This window comes from Ictalurus furcatus, chromosome 4, assembly GCF_023375685.1.
Source record: "Ictalurus furcatus strain D&B chromosome 4, Billie_1.0, whole genome shotgun sequence".
Classification (NCBI taxonomy): domain Eukaryota; kingdom Metazoa; phylum Chordata; class Actinopteri; order Siluriformes; family Ictaluridae; genus Ictalurus; species Ictalurus furcatus.
The window spans coordinates 15888898-15906107 of record NC_071258.1 but is presented as its reverse complement, the minus strand read 5'-3'; the positions used below and the strand labels follow the sequence as shown (position 1 = coordinate 15906107).

Sequence of the window (17210 nt, the reverse complement as noted above, 5' to 3'; positions counted from 1 at the left end):
TTTCACAAAAAAAAGTTCATTGTGTCAGTGTTTTTCCGCTGGAAACAGGTGCAAGGAAGTGCACATGCACAGAAGTGAAGATAGCCAATCAGACTGCAACCTTCATGATTCTGAAGTGTGGCCAGATCAAAAGTACAAAAGTTGGTATCTGAGGTTCAGATCAGTGATATACACTGCATGTCAAATTTGACAGTTTATATCATGGCCACAGGAAATGCTTTTAATTATAAAAAATGTGAGACACATTTGAAGTAAACGGGGTAAACCTTTGAGTAAACATTATGGATTCTAACCTCAGTTTAAATCTGAGCAGCCACGTTAACGCAAAGAATCCATAGCAACAATCATCTTCATCTATTATTTTCTCATAGCACATTTCTCATAGGGCATTATCTCAATCATATCCAATTATCAGCACATGTTTAGTCACAATGTGTTCAAAATAAAAATCATAAGATAACATTTTTGCTACTGCCATGCTGCAATTGCTAATTAAAACCAAAAGCCACAAGGATGTGGGGGCAAGAAATACATGACCACTCACTGAATAATATAATCGTGATCTGATGCACTTAGATGATTTTGTTTTTGCTATTACAATGAATCATCAGACACTACACAGTCTCTCAGCTAGGAGGGGAGGTGGGGGATGATCTAAATGTTGACATCAGCTAGAAATTACACACAAAAGCCACCTACATTATTTCCCCTCAAAACCTACTACTGCAAGCTAATGTAATTACAATGAAAACAAAACTCGCTTCACTTTAAATAATCCAGTATAAATTAAACATACTGCATAGCCAGCTATCTATAAAACTAGCTAAGACTAGCTCAAACTTTTACTCCGCAATTTCCCCCCATCTCCCTCAGCCCTCCTTTCTATATCAAGCATGGCTTAAAACATTAAAGAAAACAGCATCAGCTGAAGAGCTTTTAGAGACTCAAATTGTGCGAGAAAGAAGGGGACGTGCTTTTCTTTTGAACTGCTGAAAAACAGATGATGTTAGATGGATGTGAGAAAGAGAGACAAAAACAAAGAAAGAATGAGAGTCGTGAGCAAGGGCAAGCAATGCTCTTCCCAACAGCGAAATCATCAAACTTTTAATGACTTGGGCAATTACCCCAGTGAGCCTGCTTAATGGTGTACAGAGGACGTTGTTAGGCAGGAGGATCACACATGTGCACACACAATTTTATTTAAAAAATATTTTTTTTTAAAGTCTACTGAAAACATACGCAGTATAATCCCTTTCACATCTTGCCTCAATCACTCTCTTTCTCTCCACTTAAACAGGTTCCACTGCATGCTTTCGCAGAACTGTCCCCTGGAGTCCTTACTTACAATAGCACTTATAATATTATGCTCAGCTATCCATGAAGCAAAGTGCTGTCACTACACAATCTAGCAAACTGGAGAGCTTTTTATTTTTTTAGTCCGGGAGAGGCATCTCTCATTAGAACCTTTTTGAGTCCACTAGAGTAATTAAAACCCACTTGATTGCAGGAGCTAATTTAATAGCACATTTCTGCCCAAATATTCCATGCTGTCCAGACAAGACAGGTGCACGTCATCGTCGAGGCTAGTAATTACAGGCTTTGAGAGCTTGAGAAGTAAATCAGAGCTCAAACTGTGGGGAAAGACGGACGGGCAGAGGAGAACGGAGGAGGGAGAAACAGGGCTTGTTACAGGATAATTCTGCTCTCCTGCACTATTATGGCAGATATCCGCCCCTGCACAGCTTGGCAATTAGCTTGTCAGGACCAAGCGACGCTGTGAGGCTCGCCGGTTCCTTTCGTTCCCTTCTTTTCCTCCTCTTCCTCCTCCAGGATGTATGCAAGGGGCAACCAGGGGAACATTCCTGAAGGATGGGGTGGCGTGCATGACACAGTCTACACCTCTTCCATTTTTAATATGGTGTGAGTACACAGTGTGGAGCCAAGAAGAGAGGAAGAGACTCATCTGGCATCAGCACAACATACTGCAATACTGTTAGGGTTATACTCAGCCCACTCAGAGGCAAAACAAAGCCAATGGCTCAATCCGTATTGACCACACAGGTTACCAAAAAAAAAAATATTAATGTTAAAAAAAAAAAACCACACAATTTTAAAGGCAGAACAGAGCACTAAATGTCACCCTGAAACCTGCAAACTGCAACAATATCATGAAATATAGTGCAAAAACAAAACTGGGTCCCATCTTGCTCTTGAAGAGGAACCATTTGGTTCGACAGATTTCACAATTACGCACTGTTCAACCCCTGTCAGGCTCTTCCATATAAATCCTAACAGGTCAACCAGGCTTTCTAGAGCACGTCCCATAATGCTGGAAGAAGCAGTGTGCAGCATTGCCAGTTTATTTAATTAGCCTACTTAAGATGCTTTCTCAATTCAATGCTCTGTGTGCAGACTGGTGACAGTGCACATATACAAATAAAGATTTAAACTGATTTCCACAATGAGCCTAGTATGCTAATAACCAGCGTTAGAGAAACAACAAAGTTCATTTTCTGTGGAGGAATACACACAAACACACACACACACACACACACACACACACACACACACACACACACACTATAATAAAGGAGTTTGAGGCATCTCCATCTAGTCTCCAGTGAGAAGTCATCTCCAACACCACTGATAACCTCTAACTATGATGCAGATGCTGACATTTGAAATCTGCTGGATGCAATAGCTATTAATTACAAGTCAGTGAGCACTGTGTGTAGAGCTATGGTTACATGCTGAAATAATATGTTCTCTATGATGACTCGCAAAGTGGTGCATTTTAAACAGCCACTCCCTGCCACTTCAGCTCATATTTTCAATTAAATTATATTTGAAACTCCTGACTCCAGCATAAATGAATACATTTCATTAATTCAGCACAGGGCTACAAAGTGATTTTACACTAACTTTTTTTTCCTTTGCTTGTATTTCTCTGTAGTGTTTTTTTTTTTTTTTTTTTGCTGATGTTGTAGGCCAGGGCAGAGAGCGCTGATGCTCCTCACAGCCGTCTCTCTGTCTGCCTGCCTCCGTGTTTGGATCCCACCCAGCGCTGGTGTTATGCTGATAATTGGCCTGTCCTGTAAATTTGGAGTTTCTCACTCGAATGAACTGCAAGCTCCACACTTGCTGTCGGAGAGAAGGGGATGAGCAGGAGTGATCCGGAGGGCGGGAAGGGGGAGAGGGGTGCAACTGGCTGTTATGCTATCACCCTCAGGAGAGTGAGCAAAGACCTCAATTAGCTTTCCGCCAGCGCGGCAAGAAAGTTCTTTCACTGGCAAGACGGTGCAAATGATATTTTGAGAGGGTGTGAATGGGGCGCATCCAGGTTCTGACACGGTACGTCTTTTTCCATTATCATATCCTTTAACAGGAGCCCTCGTAGTCTTCGAAAAAGCTGTACATGCAGTATAATGCCTGAATCACATAGAGACCTCTATTGCTGAAGGATGCAATGTTTTACATCAGCCCAACCCAAAAACTCATGTACGGTGTGTTCTCTTTATAAGAAAGAGCACTGAGGAGTAGTTGGTGGAGACATCCGTGAATGAAAGGGATGTGTGTGGGAGGCAGTGGTGGAGCAGTGCAGACTGAGCTGGCTTGCGCTGTTTATATTTAGCGTGCGCAGACTAGGGTGAATTCCAGCCTGTCTCTGTGGCTGGCCAGAGTTGGCACTTTTTTTTTTGCAAGAGCGCAAGAGAGAGACAAGAGACAGACAGAGAAAGAGACAGAGAGAAGGATGCTGTGTGTCCTGCTGACCCTCCCTGCTAATGAGAGGGTGCTGTGGTGCAGTGGCCACTCCTAATTACTAGCAAGCAGCTGCAACCACTGGGAGTGTAGGGCCCCCTCTGGGCCTGAGCCCTCCACTGAGGATAGAGAGGAGAAGAGACGGGGGGAAGAAAGAGAGAGAGAGGGAGAGAGAGAGAGAGAGAGAGAGAGAGAGAGAGAGAGGCTGCACTCAGAGTCAGCCCTCTTCACCTCATTCACCTCTTGCTAGCCTCCGCTCCCATCCTGGCTGGCTAACACCAAGCTTTCTGCTGCCTCATCAACTTTCCAAGGGACTCAAATTGTAGGGTGGCGTGTGGGAGCCACGTCTGTATATATCTCTGTAAACGTGTCCTGGTCCCGTTTTAACGACTGTCTGTGTGGTAGGTGTAAGATGGGGCAGGCTAGGAATCTTACAGAGGAATGCTGGAGCAGTCATTTTAGCCCTTGCACTACTGAACTTGACAAGACCAGTAATCAACTTGCCTCTCTGGTCATTCAGTTTTGCCTTTTGTCTATATGCAAATAAGTACTTCTAAATCCCTAGTTAACTGACTACAGAGTCATGCTTATGCCCTAAATGGTTTAGCTCCAGCATCATTTTCTGATGTGGTGAAGCTGTGTCTCGAGCACTTCGCTGGCCTACTGTTACGGTTAAACCCTACATTCATAGTAGAACCTGAAGGGTTCTTTGCTTCCTGAATACATTTTGGAATCGCATCTGAAAGGGAAACATTCTGTTGTATCGTTCATTCAAGAACATTTAAGAGTTTCTCTTTAAATCAAACCAAAGAACAGGTTTTCAGATATTTCTTTTTTTCTAATATTGCATAATCACTCGAAGCCCTGCCAGTACAAGTTTCTCATATGGCCTCTAAACTCCCGAGGACATTAGACAAAAGCTGTAGATGTTGTTAACCCAAACATTAAATATTTACGAAAATAAAATAAAAAGGCAAGAATTACAAATAATGAAAATAGTTAAGAACATTTTTTTTTAATTTTATTGTCATTTGTTGACATACTCGTAAGGAATCGTAAATTTATTTGAATTAAGAACATTTCATTATGTGCTGTATAATATATTAAATACACCATTATATTACATACATTATTATAATTATAATTATGATGTTATACCTTATTATATTATATTATATAAATATTATTGTCCTTCAGTCTTTCAGTGTAAACTTTTTAAAAGAAAAAGTGCTGGATAGACATACAACAGACAGACAGGCAAACAAATTGCTAACTAAATAAAATAATTATTATATTATAATTAATATTTATAATAATATATAGATAATTATAATATTCAAATTCTTATAAGGGATGCATGGTGGTGCAGTTGGTAGCATTGTCATCTCGCAGTTCCAGGGTCCATGGTTCGAGCCTGAGCTCAGGTTACTGTCTGTGTGGAGTTCTGCATGTTTCCATGTTTCAGGTTTTTTCTCCTCCTACCACCTCCCAAAAAGATGGTTGTAGGTGGATTGGCAATGCTAAATTACCCGAATGAGTATGCAAATATGTGTACGCATGTTGTCCAAGTGCACCAAATAAGGTGCATTCCCAAGTACATGTTTTCAACATTTTTGCAAGGGTTTCTTCTTGGTTCTCCAGGTTTCCTCCCAGCTCCCAAGAACATGTCAGGAGGCGGATTGGTTACACTAAATTGCCCCTAGCTGTGAATTTGTGACAGGTGTGTACATGGTCCCCTGCTATGTATTTCTGTACCATTTAGGGTGTATTCTTGCCTCACGGCCAGTGTTCCTGGGATAGTCTCCAGATCCGCTGCAAGCCTGACCAGGCTAAAGCTCTTACTGAAGATGAAGGAATGAATAACAACAACTATTATTATTATTAATCTGGTCAGATATAAAGCTATGTCCTGGTCAGGGTTGCAGTGGATTTGGGAACACTGGTCACGAGGTGGAAATACACCCTAAATGAAATGCCAATACAACACAGGGCAACATACACACACATTCATACACTCTAATCTACCTACTGGAATGTTTGAGAGGTGGGAGGAAACCAGGGTACCTGGAGAAAATGCATACAAAAGACATGAGGGCATATGTACAGAAACTCCACACTGACAGTTACATGAGCTCAGAATTGAACCGGGTACTGCATGGAGGCAACGCTTCCCACTACACCACCAAGCTACCCTTCTGTTATCACTGCAATTGTAGGCATTATTATTTCAAAAATCTCTTCAGTTTAAAATTTTTATGCATTCAGGTCTAGATTCGAGTTCATTTTCTGTGCATATCTATTAGAGTCATGACTGTTCACTGTCATTAAGGTAAAGGATGAAAGAGAGAAAAGTTGAAAATGACATACCTGGCGGTTCCTCTCATCCATAATCCGGGTGATCTGGATCTTCTTCCGTCCCATCTTTGCGTCCTAGTCAGTCTCTCTGGCACCCAGAGAATAACAGAAAAACACCCGCGCTTGTCTTCCTTCGCTCCACTAGTACATTGTACACTCTCTCTTCCTCTCTCGATCTTCCTCTCTTTCGGCCTCTCCTTCTCTTTCTCTTGAAGTGCTTGCACCACTATCTGCAGAGAGAGATAGAGCGAGATTGAGGGAGAGCGAGAAAGAGGGAGAGAAAGAGAGCAGGAGTTAGTGACATTCAAACTCATAGGAAGTGCTGCAAGGCGGATGAAAGGAGGCGAGCACTCTATTGGCTCTATTCTATTGGCTGCCATTCGTGGAGAGGATATGAGAAAGAGGCCCATGATAATATCTTTTCTGCACACCTGCATCGCAGAAAACAGCTGGGGCTAAACACAAAGCCACTAATACGGATAAGTAACAACACAACACAACACAACACAACATGAGTGTACTCATCAGCACCCTCTCACACACTCCAGCCATGCTGTGCAGCTCAATCCTGGCAGAGTGGGCTTAATAAGTAACGCAGATATGGGCAAGAATAAAAACGAAAACTGGAATGCAATGCTTTCTGCTGTCTGATGGCCTAGCACTTGATTAAGTGGGAAGTGAGATTTTGTAATCAATATGACACCAGAAAGCAGATCAGATCATCCGTCTGGTTTCAGAATGTATACTACCCCGAGACTGCCTTCTTGTGTTATGTGTTTGCTGTGTGAGTTTTTTTTGTACTCAGTTCCCTTCCTTGGGTCAGGTTTGTCTCCCACTGTCGTGCTATAGGAGATAAACACACACACACACACGCGCCTCCAGAGACAACCTCATTCTCTTTCTCCTGCTACCAGCTCTCGCGCTTAAGATGATTAAGAGTGCGCCCAGTCTCAGGCTGATATTAGCCTTAAATCCTCAGGGCCCTGGATGAGGCAATTCGCACTGTGGACCCGTGCTTCAGAGCACGCTTTGCCCCCAGAGAGCCCACCGTCTGCCCCTCCTCTCTTGCCCTTGCTCCTAGTGCCAACCTGCTCACAAAGAACCCTGCCGCGGAGGCATTCATCATCCCTGTCCAAATAGAAAATGCCTAGGTAAACACATCTCTGATCAGAGAGTCGCAGCCGAGAAAGCTGGAGAACACTCACTCTACTCCAGAGATGGAGAGGTGGCATGAAACACAGCCGTCCTGTTCTTTGTGGTTGTGCCCTGGAAGAATGTGATGACCAGGAGGATTGAGAGGGAGCAGAGGCACAGAGGACCAATAATTAGCAGGTTAAAACATAGACGGTGTCTGGGTGTGCATGAGTCACCGTGTGAGCTTCAGCACTGCTGAAAAGTTTCGCAGGAGGTCACGTCCCTGGGAACTCGCAGTAGGAAACTGTTATCACTCCAGAGCCAAATGAGAAATTTCCCTATGGCACATCTGAATGGGCAACAGTGTTATTTATCAGTACACCATGTTCTACACAGCTCACGCAGGAGTGTCATAGTTCTGTGTAAACATTTGTATAAATTTATGAACTCGATTTATTTTTGCAATTTGTGAAGAAAGTCGGCTAATAGATAAACATTTTTTTGGGGGGGGGTTGCATTTTTATGAAGTTGTACTCAGTATCTGCACTAAACAATGTGAAAGCAAAGGTTCTAAAATATATTAGGCCAAGGTGAGGCGACTGGTCTAGGCTGGACATTTTTGAAGGATTCCATTAAAACTGACAGGCTGCTATAAACCGCCATGCATTCATGCATGTTGCGATAGTAATTCTCCACCAAGTTTAGTGCACTTCAAAATCACATAAAAAGCGGCAGCTTCGTAACGTATTGGAAGAACATCCATATAGTTGTGTTAAGCTGCATAAGTTGAAGTTTTTCCAATGGTACACCAACCTCTTTAAAATCAGGCACTTGTTTTTAAGCCAGAAAAAATCTGAAGGAATAAAAATCTAAATATGAGACTATATAAATGAGAAACAAATATCTAAAAGGAGTCCAATATATCGTGAATATATTTGAGCTAATCAAAGATCTCTAGCCGTGACAGTTTTGCGCTTATCCAAGTACAGCAGCACAGCTTACAGCTCTAACCTGTACTTGAGTGCCGTCATGGCCATCTGTAAGTCTGTGAGCACAATGCATTGTGTCATGAAATTTTGTCAGTATAATGGTAGCAGACACGCTTCAGTCCTGTGGCTGGTGCTGAATAAAGGGAGCGCTCATTCTGAAAGGAACTTCGGCATGTTCCTCTTCGTGCGTCTGCATTTGGATAATGCATGATGAAGCAGCAAGATGGCAGCTATTCGGCACTGCACTCTGCTTTCACTCGGGTAGTCTCGTGGCTTCTACCTCAGAAAATGGACTGTTCACCAGTGCCTTCATGTTCTCCTTCATTTCAGAACGATTCACTCGAGCTATGCTTCATACACCCACTCGTCCTAACACATTCAAGTCAAGGGCATCTGCCTGAACAAACTGTAAAACAGTGTCTGAGCTATGAGCAATGGCCTACCCTGAAACTTCTAATCTATTGTCAAATATTACAATGAGCACAGGGAGGATTAATAAAACCAAACACTGGCACTAATGATGAAGCATGCAAACACAATAATGTACATAGCCTGCTGAATGTGCTGTGTATTCTCCAGTTCCCCCTCACTGTGCCAGCAATACACTGTCCTATCATCAGCCAAAAGGCCACGATCCACTGCGCAAGACGTTTGAATGGGTAGTAAAAATGTCCTTACTTTCGTGAGGCATCATTCAATGCATTTGATTAACGACAATGCTTGCATGTGTCACATTTGAGATACACAGAGCTTGTCAAGTGGAAACCAGGGATCTGTAGAGTCTGTTATGTTATTTATGTGTCTAGCAGTGCAGCTGACAGGACAGCAAGTCAAGAGCTTATAAAATGTTCCTGAGCTCTAGATTTAAATGATAGTTGAGTAATCATGTTGCAAAGTTTATATATATATAACATATATATATATATATATATATATATATATATTAACTACTGATAGCCTGCTGTTGTAATCTTAAAGTGCTAAAAAACAACAACAACAACAACAACAACTGTACAGTATAATAGGAGACCAGTTCTCATGTGTGTAATGAGAATTCAAGCTAACAGGACAGTATAAGCAACATTAATGCTTTCTATTAAACTGTCCTGTTAATACAATCTGCTACACACTTTGAATGCTGATCCAGAAACCTTCTGCCTTCCTGTTCTCTGTTTAGGAAGTATCTGATGAATGTTTTCTGTTCTGTGGTCATTTTCAAGGCTCATCACACACACACACACACGCGCACACACACACACATACATGCATGCACACAAAACTCTTTAACACTCAACTTTCTACTTCACAAGATGTCTTTCTACATCAATGCTGCTGTGCCTTCTCTTAACTACGTACTATTTACCAAGAGAATCAGTTCCAAAAGAAATGCACACTATTACTCAATATTGTCCACACATACAGTAGATTTGTCACAGGTGATTATTAGACAGCTGCGATTTAAAAGCTGAAGCAGGTTCAGTGGGTTGTTAATATAAAAGTCACCAGGATTCTTTTACTTGATTAATGTCACAACTTGAGAAAGAAAAAAAGAAAAAAGAAAAAAAATTCCAATATGTTTGTTTAAACGCAACACTAAATGGTTCATATATTTGAGTGGTGCATATTAAATCAGCCTAAGTGGATGCTAGGGGATCTTTCCAGACTCAGGAATATGAGGAGATGCGGAAACGGTGGCTGAACTATGCAAAATACAGTACAGTGCAGAACAAAAACTGTTATATAACTCTAATGCTAGCGCAACTCACAGTCACCTAGAATTTAACCACTTCGAGTGAAAATGAAGACGCTACACAGACACGTCGTTACGTGGGACAAGAGAACATCAAAGCTCATCGCTGAAATCTGAAGTCAACTTTATGCATGAAAACAGGACACTTCATCAGCGGAGATATTATCAGAGTTCTGTAAAATCTAAATTCCCACTCGCCTGCACCATGATGCGAGTTTACGAGGGTAAATTTCAGTTTAGTTTGTGCCGACCATGGGTTTTAGGTACCATGAAAATTGCTTGGCTTTTCCCGGTGTTCACTGCCATGGTAAGTTGCGCTCCATGGCTAACCTGCTCTGGGGCAGGTTATGTTCTGGGTAAGAGAACTCAATCAGCTGTGAGCAAAGTAACATAAGTGACGCAACTAATTGTAATTCTCAGCGCAAACTGTAAGAAGAGCACTTTGTGGAAAAAGAGTTTTTAGGGATATACAAAATCCACTGGCTTTCCCTGATACTTACTTGCATGAAAAATATAATATTTTCCACAGATGGAAACTCATATCTTTGTTAACGTCTTGAGCCATCCAAAAAAAAAATGTGACACACTGAAGCTCTTACTGTATGTATTGCTTTGCATTTTCCATCCATGCATCTTCTACCACTTACTCCTTTTCAGGGTCACGGGGAAACCTGGAGCCTATCCCAGGGAGCATCGGGCACGAGGCGGGGTACACCCTGGACAGGGTGCCAATCCATCGCGGGGCACAATCACATACACACTCACACACCCATTCATACACTACGGACACTTTGGACATGCCAATCAGCCTACCATGCATGTCTTTGGACTGGGGGAGGAAACCGGATTACCCGGAGGAAACCCCCACAGCACAGGGAGAACATGCAAACTCCGCACACACAGGGCCACGGTGGGAATCGTGGGGATTGTGAGGCGAACGTGCTAACCACTAAGCCACCATGCGCCCCCTTTTCTAATATACTTTCACAAATTAAAAAAAATAAACACATTTATCAAAATAATTTACATTTATTTTAAATGAAGTTACATTAAATGCGTTGGTATTATACATTTTCAATCTGTTTATTCTCATTGTGAGCCTGTAAACATAAACTTGGGCATTTACACAATCAGCAACGCTCCGCCAGCAATTTTCCTGAGCTTTGGCAGTCACAACGGTGTTGCTTTTTGTGGTTAGTGTAGGTTTAAATTCCTCATATTTCTGCATAATAATTTCTTGCTTTTCAACTGGATTCAACTATGCTGCCCCCCGTTGAATGCTATTGATTGTTCGCTGCCGACGTCACACTTTTAGGTGCACGTGTTTATGGATTAATCATAGCTTAAGGATAAAACCCTGGGTTGACAGAGAAAAAGTTATAATCTGGTACCAATAAAAGCCTGGTTGGATTGTTTTGGTTTTGTCAATTCAAAACTAACCCCATAACCCTGAGTTTGTTCTCCCACCCAGTACTCACTTATTTTTATAGTCCGTTATAGTGCTTATAACTGAATTGTAGTTCTTTTGAGGCTTTTTTCCTTGTTAATTGGGCTTCTGGACAAACTGGACGAGCAAACTGGAGCTTCCACTTGGTCAGTGGGCTAGCTAATGACTTTATCCAGCCCTGATACTGCACCCAGCCCAGCATTTCTGTAAGGTGTTCACCAAATGTTTGTAGAGATGGTGATCAATTCACTGGGAACATTTCTCTGAAGCAGACACTGTCAAATCAAGGCGTATGGAATATGCCACACGTACTGAACCTGACCTGGCCTGCACACAATCAAATATGTAACTGAGTGTGTGAGACATGCCACAAAGTTTCCTGCCTTGTCAAATTTACTCCCTCTGATTTTTGTAATGAAAAAGTTTCCATGTTCTCTGCTGAGTACATTATGTAGGTGGCTAGTTAGGTGTTATTTCTAGTAAAATAAACGCTGAAGAAAAGAAACCCATTACTGGGAAGTTAAGTCATGAACTCATTACTTGTTTTACTTGCTTTACAATTGTATTGTAACCCTTCTATCACAACTCCTTCTATCTGCATGTAAAGGTATTTTATTAAAATAAAAACAGGACTATTAGGCTTTTAAAAGTATTTAATAACCTGAAATTAACCGTTTCCTTGTGGGGTAAACGATGAACTGATTGATTAATCGAAAGGGAAATGAATTAGTGAAGAAAAGTGACAGCTCACTGACAGATCTTATAATCAAGTGAACCCCCTTGTTTCAAACCCTGTGTTAGAATAGTGAGTATTGTAACTAAGGTGTCAGGAGAAAAAGGTCCAATATACACTCACTGTCCACTTTAAAAAGAACACCTGTACACGTGCTCTAGGGTTTACAGAGAATGGTGCAAAAACACAGTGAGTGAGAGACAGTTCTGTGGGTAGAAACAACTTGTTGATAAGAGTGATCAGAGAAAAATGGTCAGATTGGTTCGAGCTGCAAGGAAGGATATAGTAACTCAAATAAGCACTCTTTATCACTGTGGTCAGCAGAAAAGCATCTCAGCACGCACAAAACATCGAGCCATGCGGTGAATGGGCTACAACAGCAGAAGACCATATTGGGTTTCACTCCTGTCAGCCAAGAACAAGAATCTGAGGCTATCATGGGCACAGACTCAACAAGACTGGACAGCTGAAGGCTTGAAAAAGACCAGGTAATTTTTTCCTAATCTTCAACTGTCCAGTTTCGATGAGCCTGTGCCCATGATACCCTCAGATTCCTGTTCAAACAACCATGCCATGTGAACATGTGATGTGAACATTAACTGCAGCTCTTGACCTGTATCTGCATGATTTCATGCACTGTGCTGCTGCCACACGATTGGCTGACTGGATAACTGCATAAATGAGCAGGTGTTCCTATTAAAGTGGACAGTGAGTGTAAATATAAATCACAGTAGGTGTGTGTGTGTGTGTGTGTGCAAGAACACAATTATCTGAAATAGGAGACTTGGGCCACGTGTTAGTTGACTACACGCTCCTCTGTGTGTGTGTGTGTGTGTGTGTGTGTGTGTGTGTGTGTGTGTCACTTTCTCTCTATCCCTCTCTCCTTTTTCTTCTCCCTGTAGGACAAAGGGGAGTGGGAGGCTGATTCAGGGGTCAAGCCTTTCACACTTAATAAAACACTCTGCTACCACTATAATTACCACACAAGCACACACCATACACTTGTATACACACAGACCATACAGCTTCAAACTGTAAAAACCTTTACACAAGACCCTACCATCTCACAGTTGTACAAACCTGTTATTTTGCACAGGGCTGGCCTAATCCCCTTTAAGTCCTTTTAGGCCTTTAGTAGTTTGTAATGGGCTACATACGAAACAAAATACCAGAGTTTTGCACTTAAGCCTTTTCATTGGGCTAGTAAAGCAAACAAGCATTTTAATTTAAAAGCATTAATATTACCTTTTGAATAAAGACTCAATGGATACTAATAGTGGATTCCACTTCAATAATAATAATAATAATAATAATAATAACAACAATAATAACAACAACTTTCATGACATTTTACCTTTCTTATCCTAGTGTTTCAGCATTTCAGTCATGATTTGATTTGGGACTCATTAATTTCTGGCACAAAATGGCTCAAAGTGCTCATCCTACTTTTGACGAGATTAAAAAAATACTTCGGCAAAGCTGATAAAACATGATGTGATGCTTATGTACTTCCCCTCCAAACTGCTGATTCCACATAAAATGGCAGAAAACTTCTCAAACTTGTGTTTTTCCCCTCACATCTGCTAATCTCGTACATGATGCTTCTACCTGTTCTGGAGAGTACCTAAACACATTTAAGAGCTACTGGCACTTTGAGTCAGGGTGGGTAAAGGATTTCAGGGTGTCTTATCAGAAGGAGAAAAAAAAACTCTGTCATTATAGGGAGGCTGCCAGGATAAACATGCCAGCTGTCCCATAACATAGCTAGCTAGCCAACATAGCTATGAGGAGGATCTGCAGTTTTTGAATGTGTACTGAATCGAGCAGTCAATTGTCAGTATAACTGAAAATGAATCTTCTTCACGAAGCACAGACACAATATTACTGATGCAGTTGGTCCCTTATTCGGTCCTCAAAATGGCAGCACTTATACAGTTAGTAGTCACAAGAAATGCAAGAATACCCAAGCATTACAAAAGGATGAAAATAAACAAGCCAATTCATAAAAGTGAAAGGGACACAAAAAGAGGCACAATTGTCCTCCCAGTCCCTCATTTCTCCTACTTGTAGGTTGCGGCCAGAATCTTGTGCACAACCATGACACTGGCACTTCCTGTGGAGATCCACATCACAGGCCATGGGCAGAGCAAAGCGCTCTCCTACATCCTGCTTTCCCACTTCCTGTTTTTCAGACCGCTAAAGATGACCACTAACAGGCAGCCATACATAAGACAGAAAGAGAAAGGAGAAAGACAAAAAGCAAAAAGGCAACACGCCTGTGGGACAAGCATCCGCTCTGATCCTTCCGCTTGTTATCTTCCTGCCTGTAGAGTCAGAGACTAAACACCACAACCCATCTCTGGTGGATTCTCGAGCCATGTTTTGCTGTGTTTACAACCTGGGCTGGGTTTTCTCTGCCATGCTTTCACTTGTTTGACGACAAAAAAATAAATAAAAATGGGGGAAAAAGGCCGACCTTCCCTTATGTTGGCCTTGGCTGATAAGCAGCAAAAACATGCCCTGGCTTACATAACGGAGAACTGACATGCAATAACAGCAAGAGACCAAAGAGGTACTTTTTGAGTTAGTCAACTGCCGAGATAACTCAATACAGCAGACAGGAATGCATGTCTGAGTGTGGTGAAGTTCAAATCTGATGATGAGATCCTCATATGACTGCATACCATCATGAGGAAAACTGAAATAAAAAGCTAACGTTACATGGCTGCCATCAACATATCACGGAAACGGTTATTTTTATATTGCGCGAGAAAACTAATAACACGAGAAATGCTCTGACTAAGTCAGTTTAAAAAAAAAAAAATAGCACTTTCTGTAGACTGTAAAAAGTCTGTAAAAGTGTTTTAACACATCTGTTACATCTGCAGTTTGACGGCCCATAGGTGTAAAGAAATAACTGTGATACACGCGAAAGTGTGATATTGGGTTGGACAATTTATACTGTTCGTGTTTTTTCACACTTTTCACACTTGACCAGCTTCAAGCTACAGCTCAGCAGGCCGAAATACAGGAAGGAAGTGTCAGTGATCAGCGCAGCTTTGTAGATGATGGTAAAAAGACATTAAGACAGTCTGAAGACAGCAGACAACGAAACTGAAGACACTGTCTTCAACTGAAGAAAATGTCTCTTCTTGACATTTTCACACAGAGAAAAGGGACAAACGCACAGCTTTCTTTGTGAGTTCAGTGCTTCTTCCTCAGTAGGTCTGAAGCAAGGCCTCAGCTCCCACAGGTAGCACTACTGATGTTAATCTAACACTAGCCTGATCCTACTGGAGCCACTTTTCTCCATTCTAATCTCTCTCGCTCGATGTTGTTCCTCCCTTCATTAACTCTCTCTCCCGCTCGCCTCCTTCCATTCCTCATTCCCTCACCTGTTTCCAAGGCAACTAATGAGATATAATTAATAAGATCTACCGAATGAAGGGGATGGCTGTGTGCAGAAATGAGTGAGACAGAGGCTTCAAACAGAGAGTGTGAACTCAGGCGGAACAATGTAAAAGCGCCGCGTCAATCTTCCGCATTTAGGCCTGTTCACACATGTTCACACAACTCCCTGTCACAAATGTAGCTGAATACAATGTTAAAAACCATGGAATTCAAGCACAAGATTTAACAGGATGTGAAACGAAAAGAACATTACTGTCCTCTCTTCAGATTTTCTGGAGTGCATTAGAATCATCGCATTAGGGTTAAATGAGGAATGAAGTTTGTGTTTGACGTCTATTATATCAGAAGCTCTACAAAGAGGTGTGAATTCTTGCACTTCAGATCTTTAAAAATCAGTGAGAAATATGTTAACAGTATTTTGTTTACAAGGGTCAAAGGGGATATTCTGAGAAAAAATATTATTTTAGCGAGAAATCAAGAGAATCTATTATGAGGTCAAAATTCCTCATTCTTGCACACGTGATGCTGCCCACGATATCTTTGCTTCTTTTAGAGGAATCGTGATTTCATGTATGTGTGGTGGGTGTTGCTGAGGGAAAGGGGAAGGATGAGGTATGGTCCAAAATAGCACGGTTTCATTTCTCCAAAATGGACAGAAATGGGTCCTGACAGCATTTCCTCACACAGAGGCTGTGTCTATTATGGAGGAAATCTTCGAAATCTGCCTCAAACCTAATGGTTTCATAAGGCAGGGCTTGAATCCTTCCTTGTTGTTAACACAGAGGTGTGTCTGAGAGCTAGAGCCTTTTGTTGTCAGGAACCCGTAGCAAAACACTGACAGCTACACCTGCGCATTCCAGAGCAAACTTCCCATACCAGGTAAATGCAATGTAAACATAATCCTTTACTGAGCTGTGGGGAAGAATTGTGGTGGTTTAGCCATATTCAGGAGGTAGACGGAAGCTGTATGTGTTTCTTGCCAAGGCCATCACTAGGGCTGTGACGGTGGCTGTGACAACCGCACCACCACGGTGGTAGTTTGCCACCACCTACCATATAGCAAGAGATTTTATATCAATACACATATGGGGTATACCTTATATGGTGTTGTCTGTTAGTTTGGCGTGGGTTGTTTGAGCGCGGCAAAATCCAGTCAGGCGATTTCTGCTATTTCACCTCAGGTTCTGCCTCTGTCATTGATCTTGTTGAGAAACCAAATATTACATTCGCTATCTGGGAACATTTTTGATTCATGCCTAATGAGAAAGGTCAACCAATACATTTGGATGAAGCCATATGTATGCTTTGTGGGAAAAAAATAAATAAATAAAAGTGTTAAACGGGCAAACACTAGCCTACAAATCTCAGGAGCCATCTCCAGGCATGTCACATCCAGCCGTGTTTTTTAGTTATTTATTTTATTTAATATTTAGATTTTTAACATATTATTTAGGTTACCGTCCTACTGGGATTTAAACGTTTTATAGGCTCGTGGTATACTCCACTTAAAAAAAATAAAACAAAGTATTCGTTAGAGAAACATACAACCGTGTTTCACTTCTTCTCTTTTCCCCTTGCAGGTCAATTACCATACCGTATCCCACAGCGCCCTCAGGCTGTTTCTCATTGCAA

The 17210-nt window shown here is 41.6% G+C and overlaps 1 protein-coding gene across 8 annotated transcripts in view; it reads right to left on the bottom strand.

Annotated features, from left to right (window-relative positions):
* mef2aa (myocyte enhancer factor 2aa) overlaps positions 1 to 17210 on the bottom strand; it is a 101748-nt gene that overhangs the window by 59118 nt on the left and 25420 nt on the right. For all 8 annotated transcript variants that reach the window (XM_053623194.1, XM_053623197.1, XM_053623193.1 and 5 more), the window contains exon 3: positions 6127 to 6344. In XM_053623194.1, the coding sequence (XP_053479169.1) occupies positions 6127 to 6180 (54 nt within the window). In that variant the 5' untranslated portion in view covers positions 6181 to 6344. The remainder of the gene's footprint in view (positions 1 to 6126; positions 6345 to 17210) is intronic.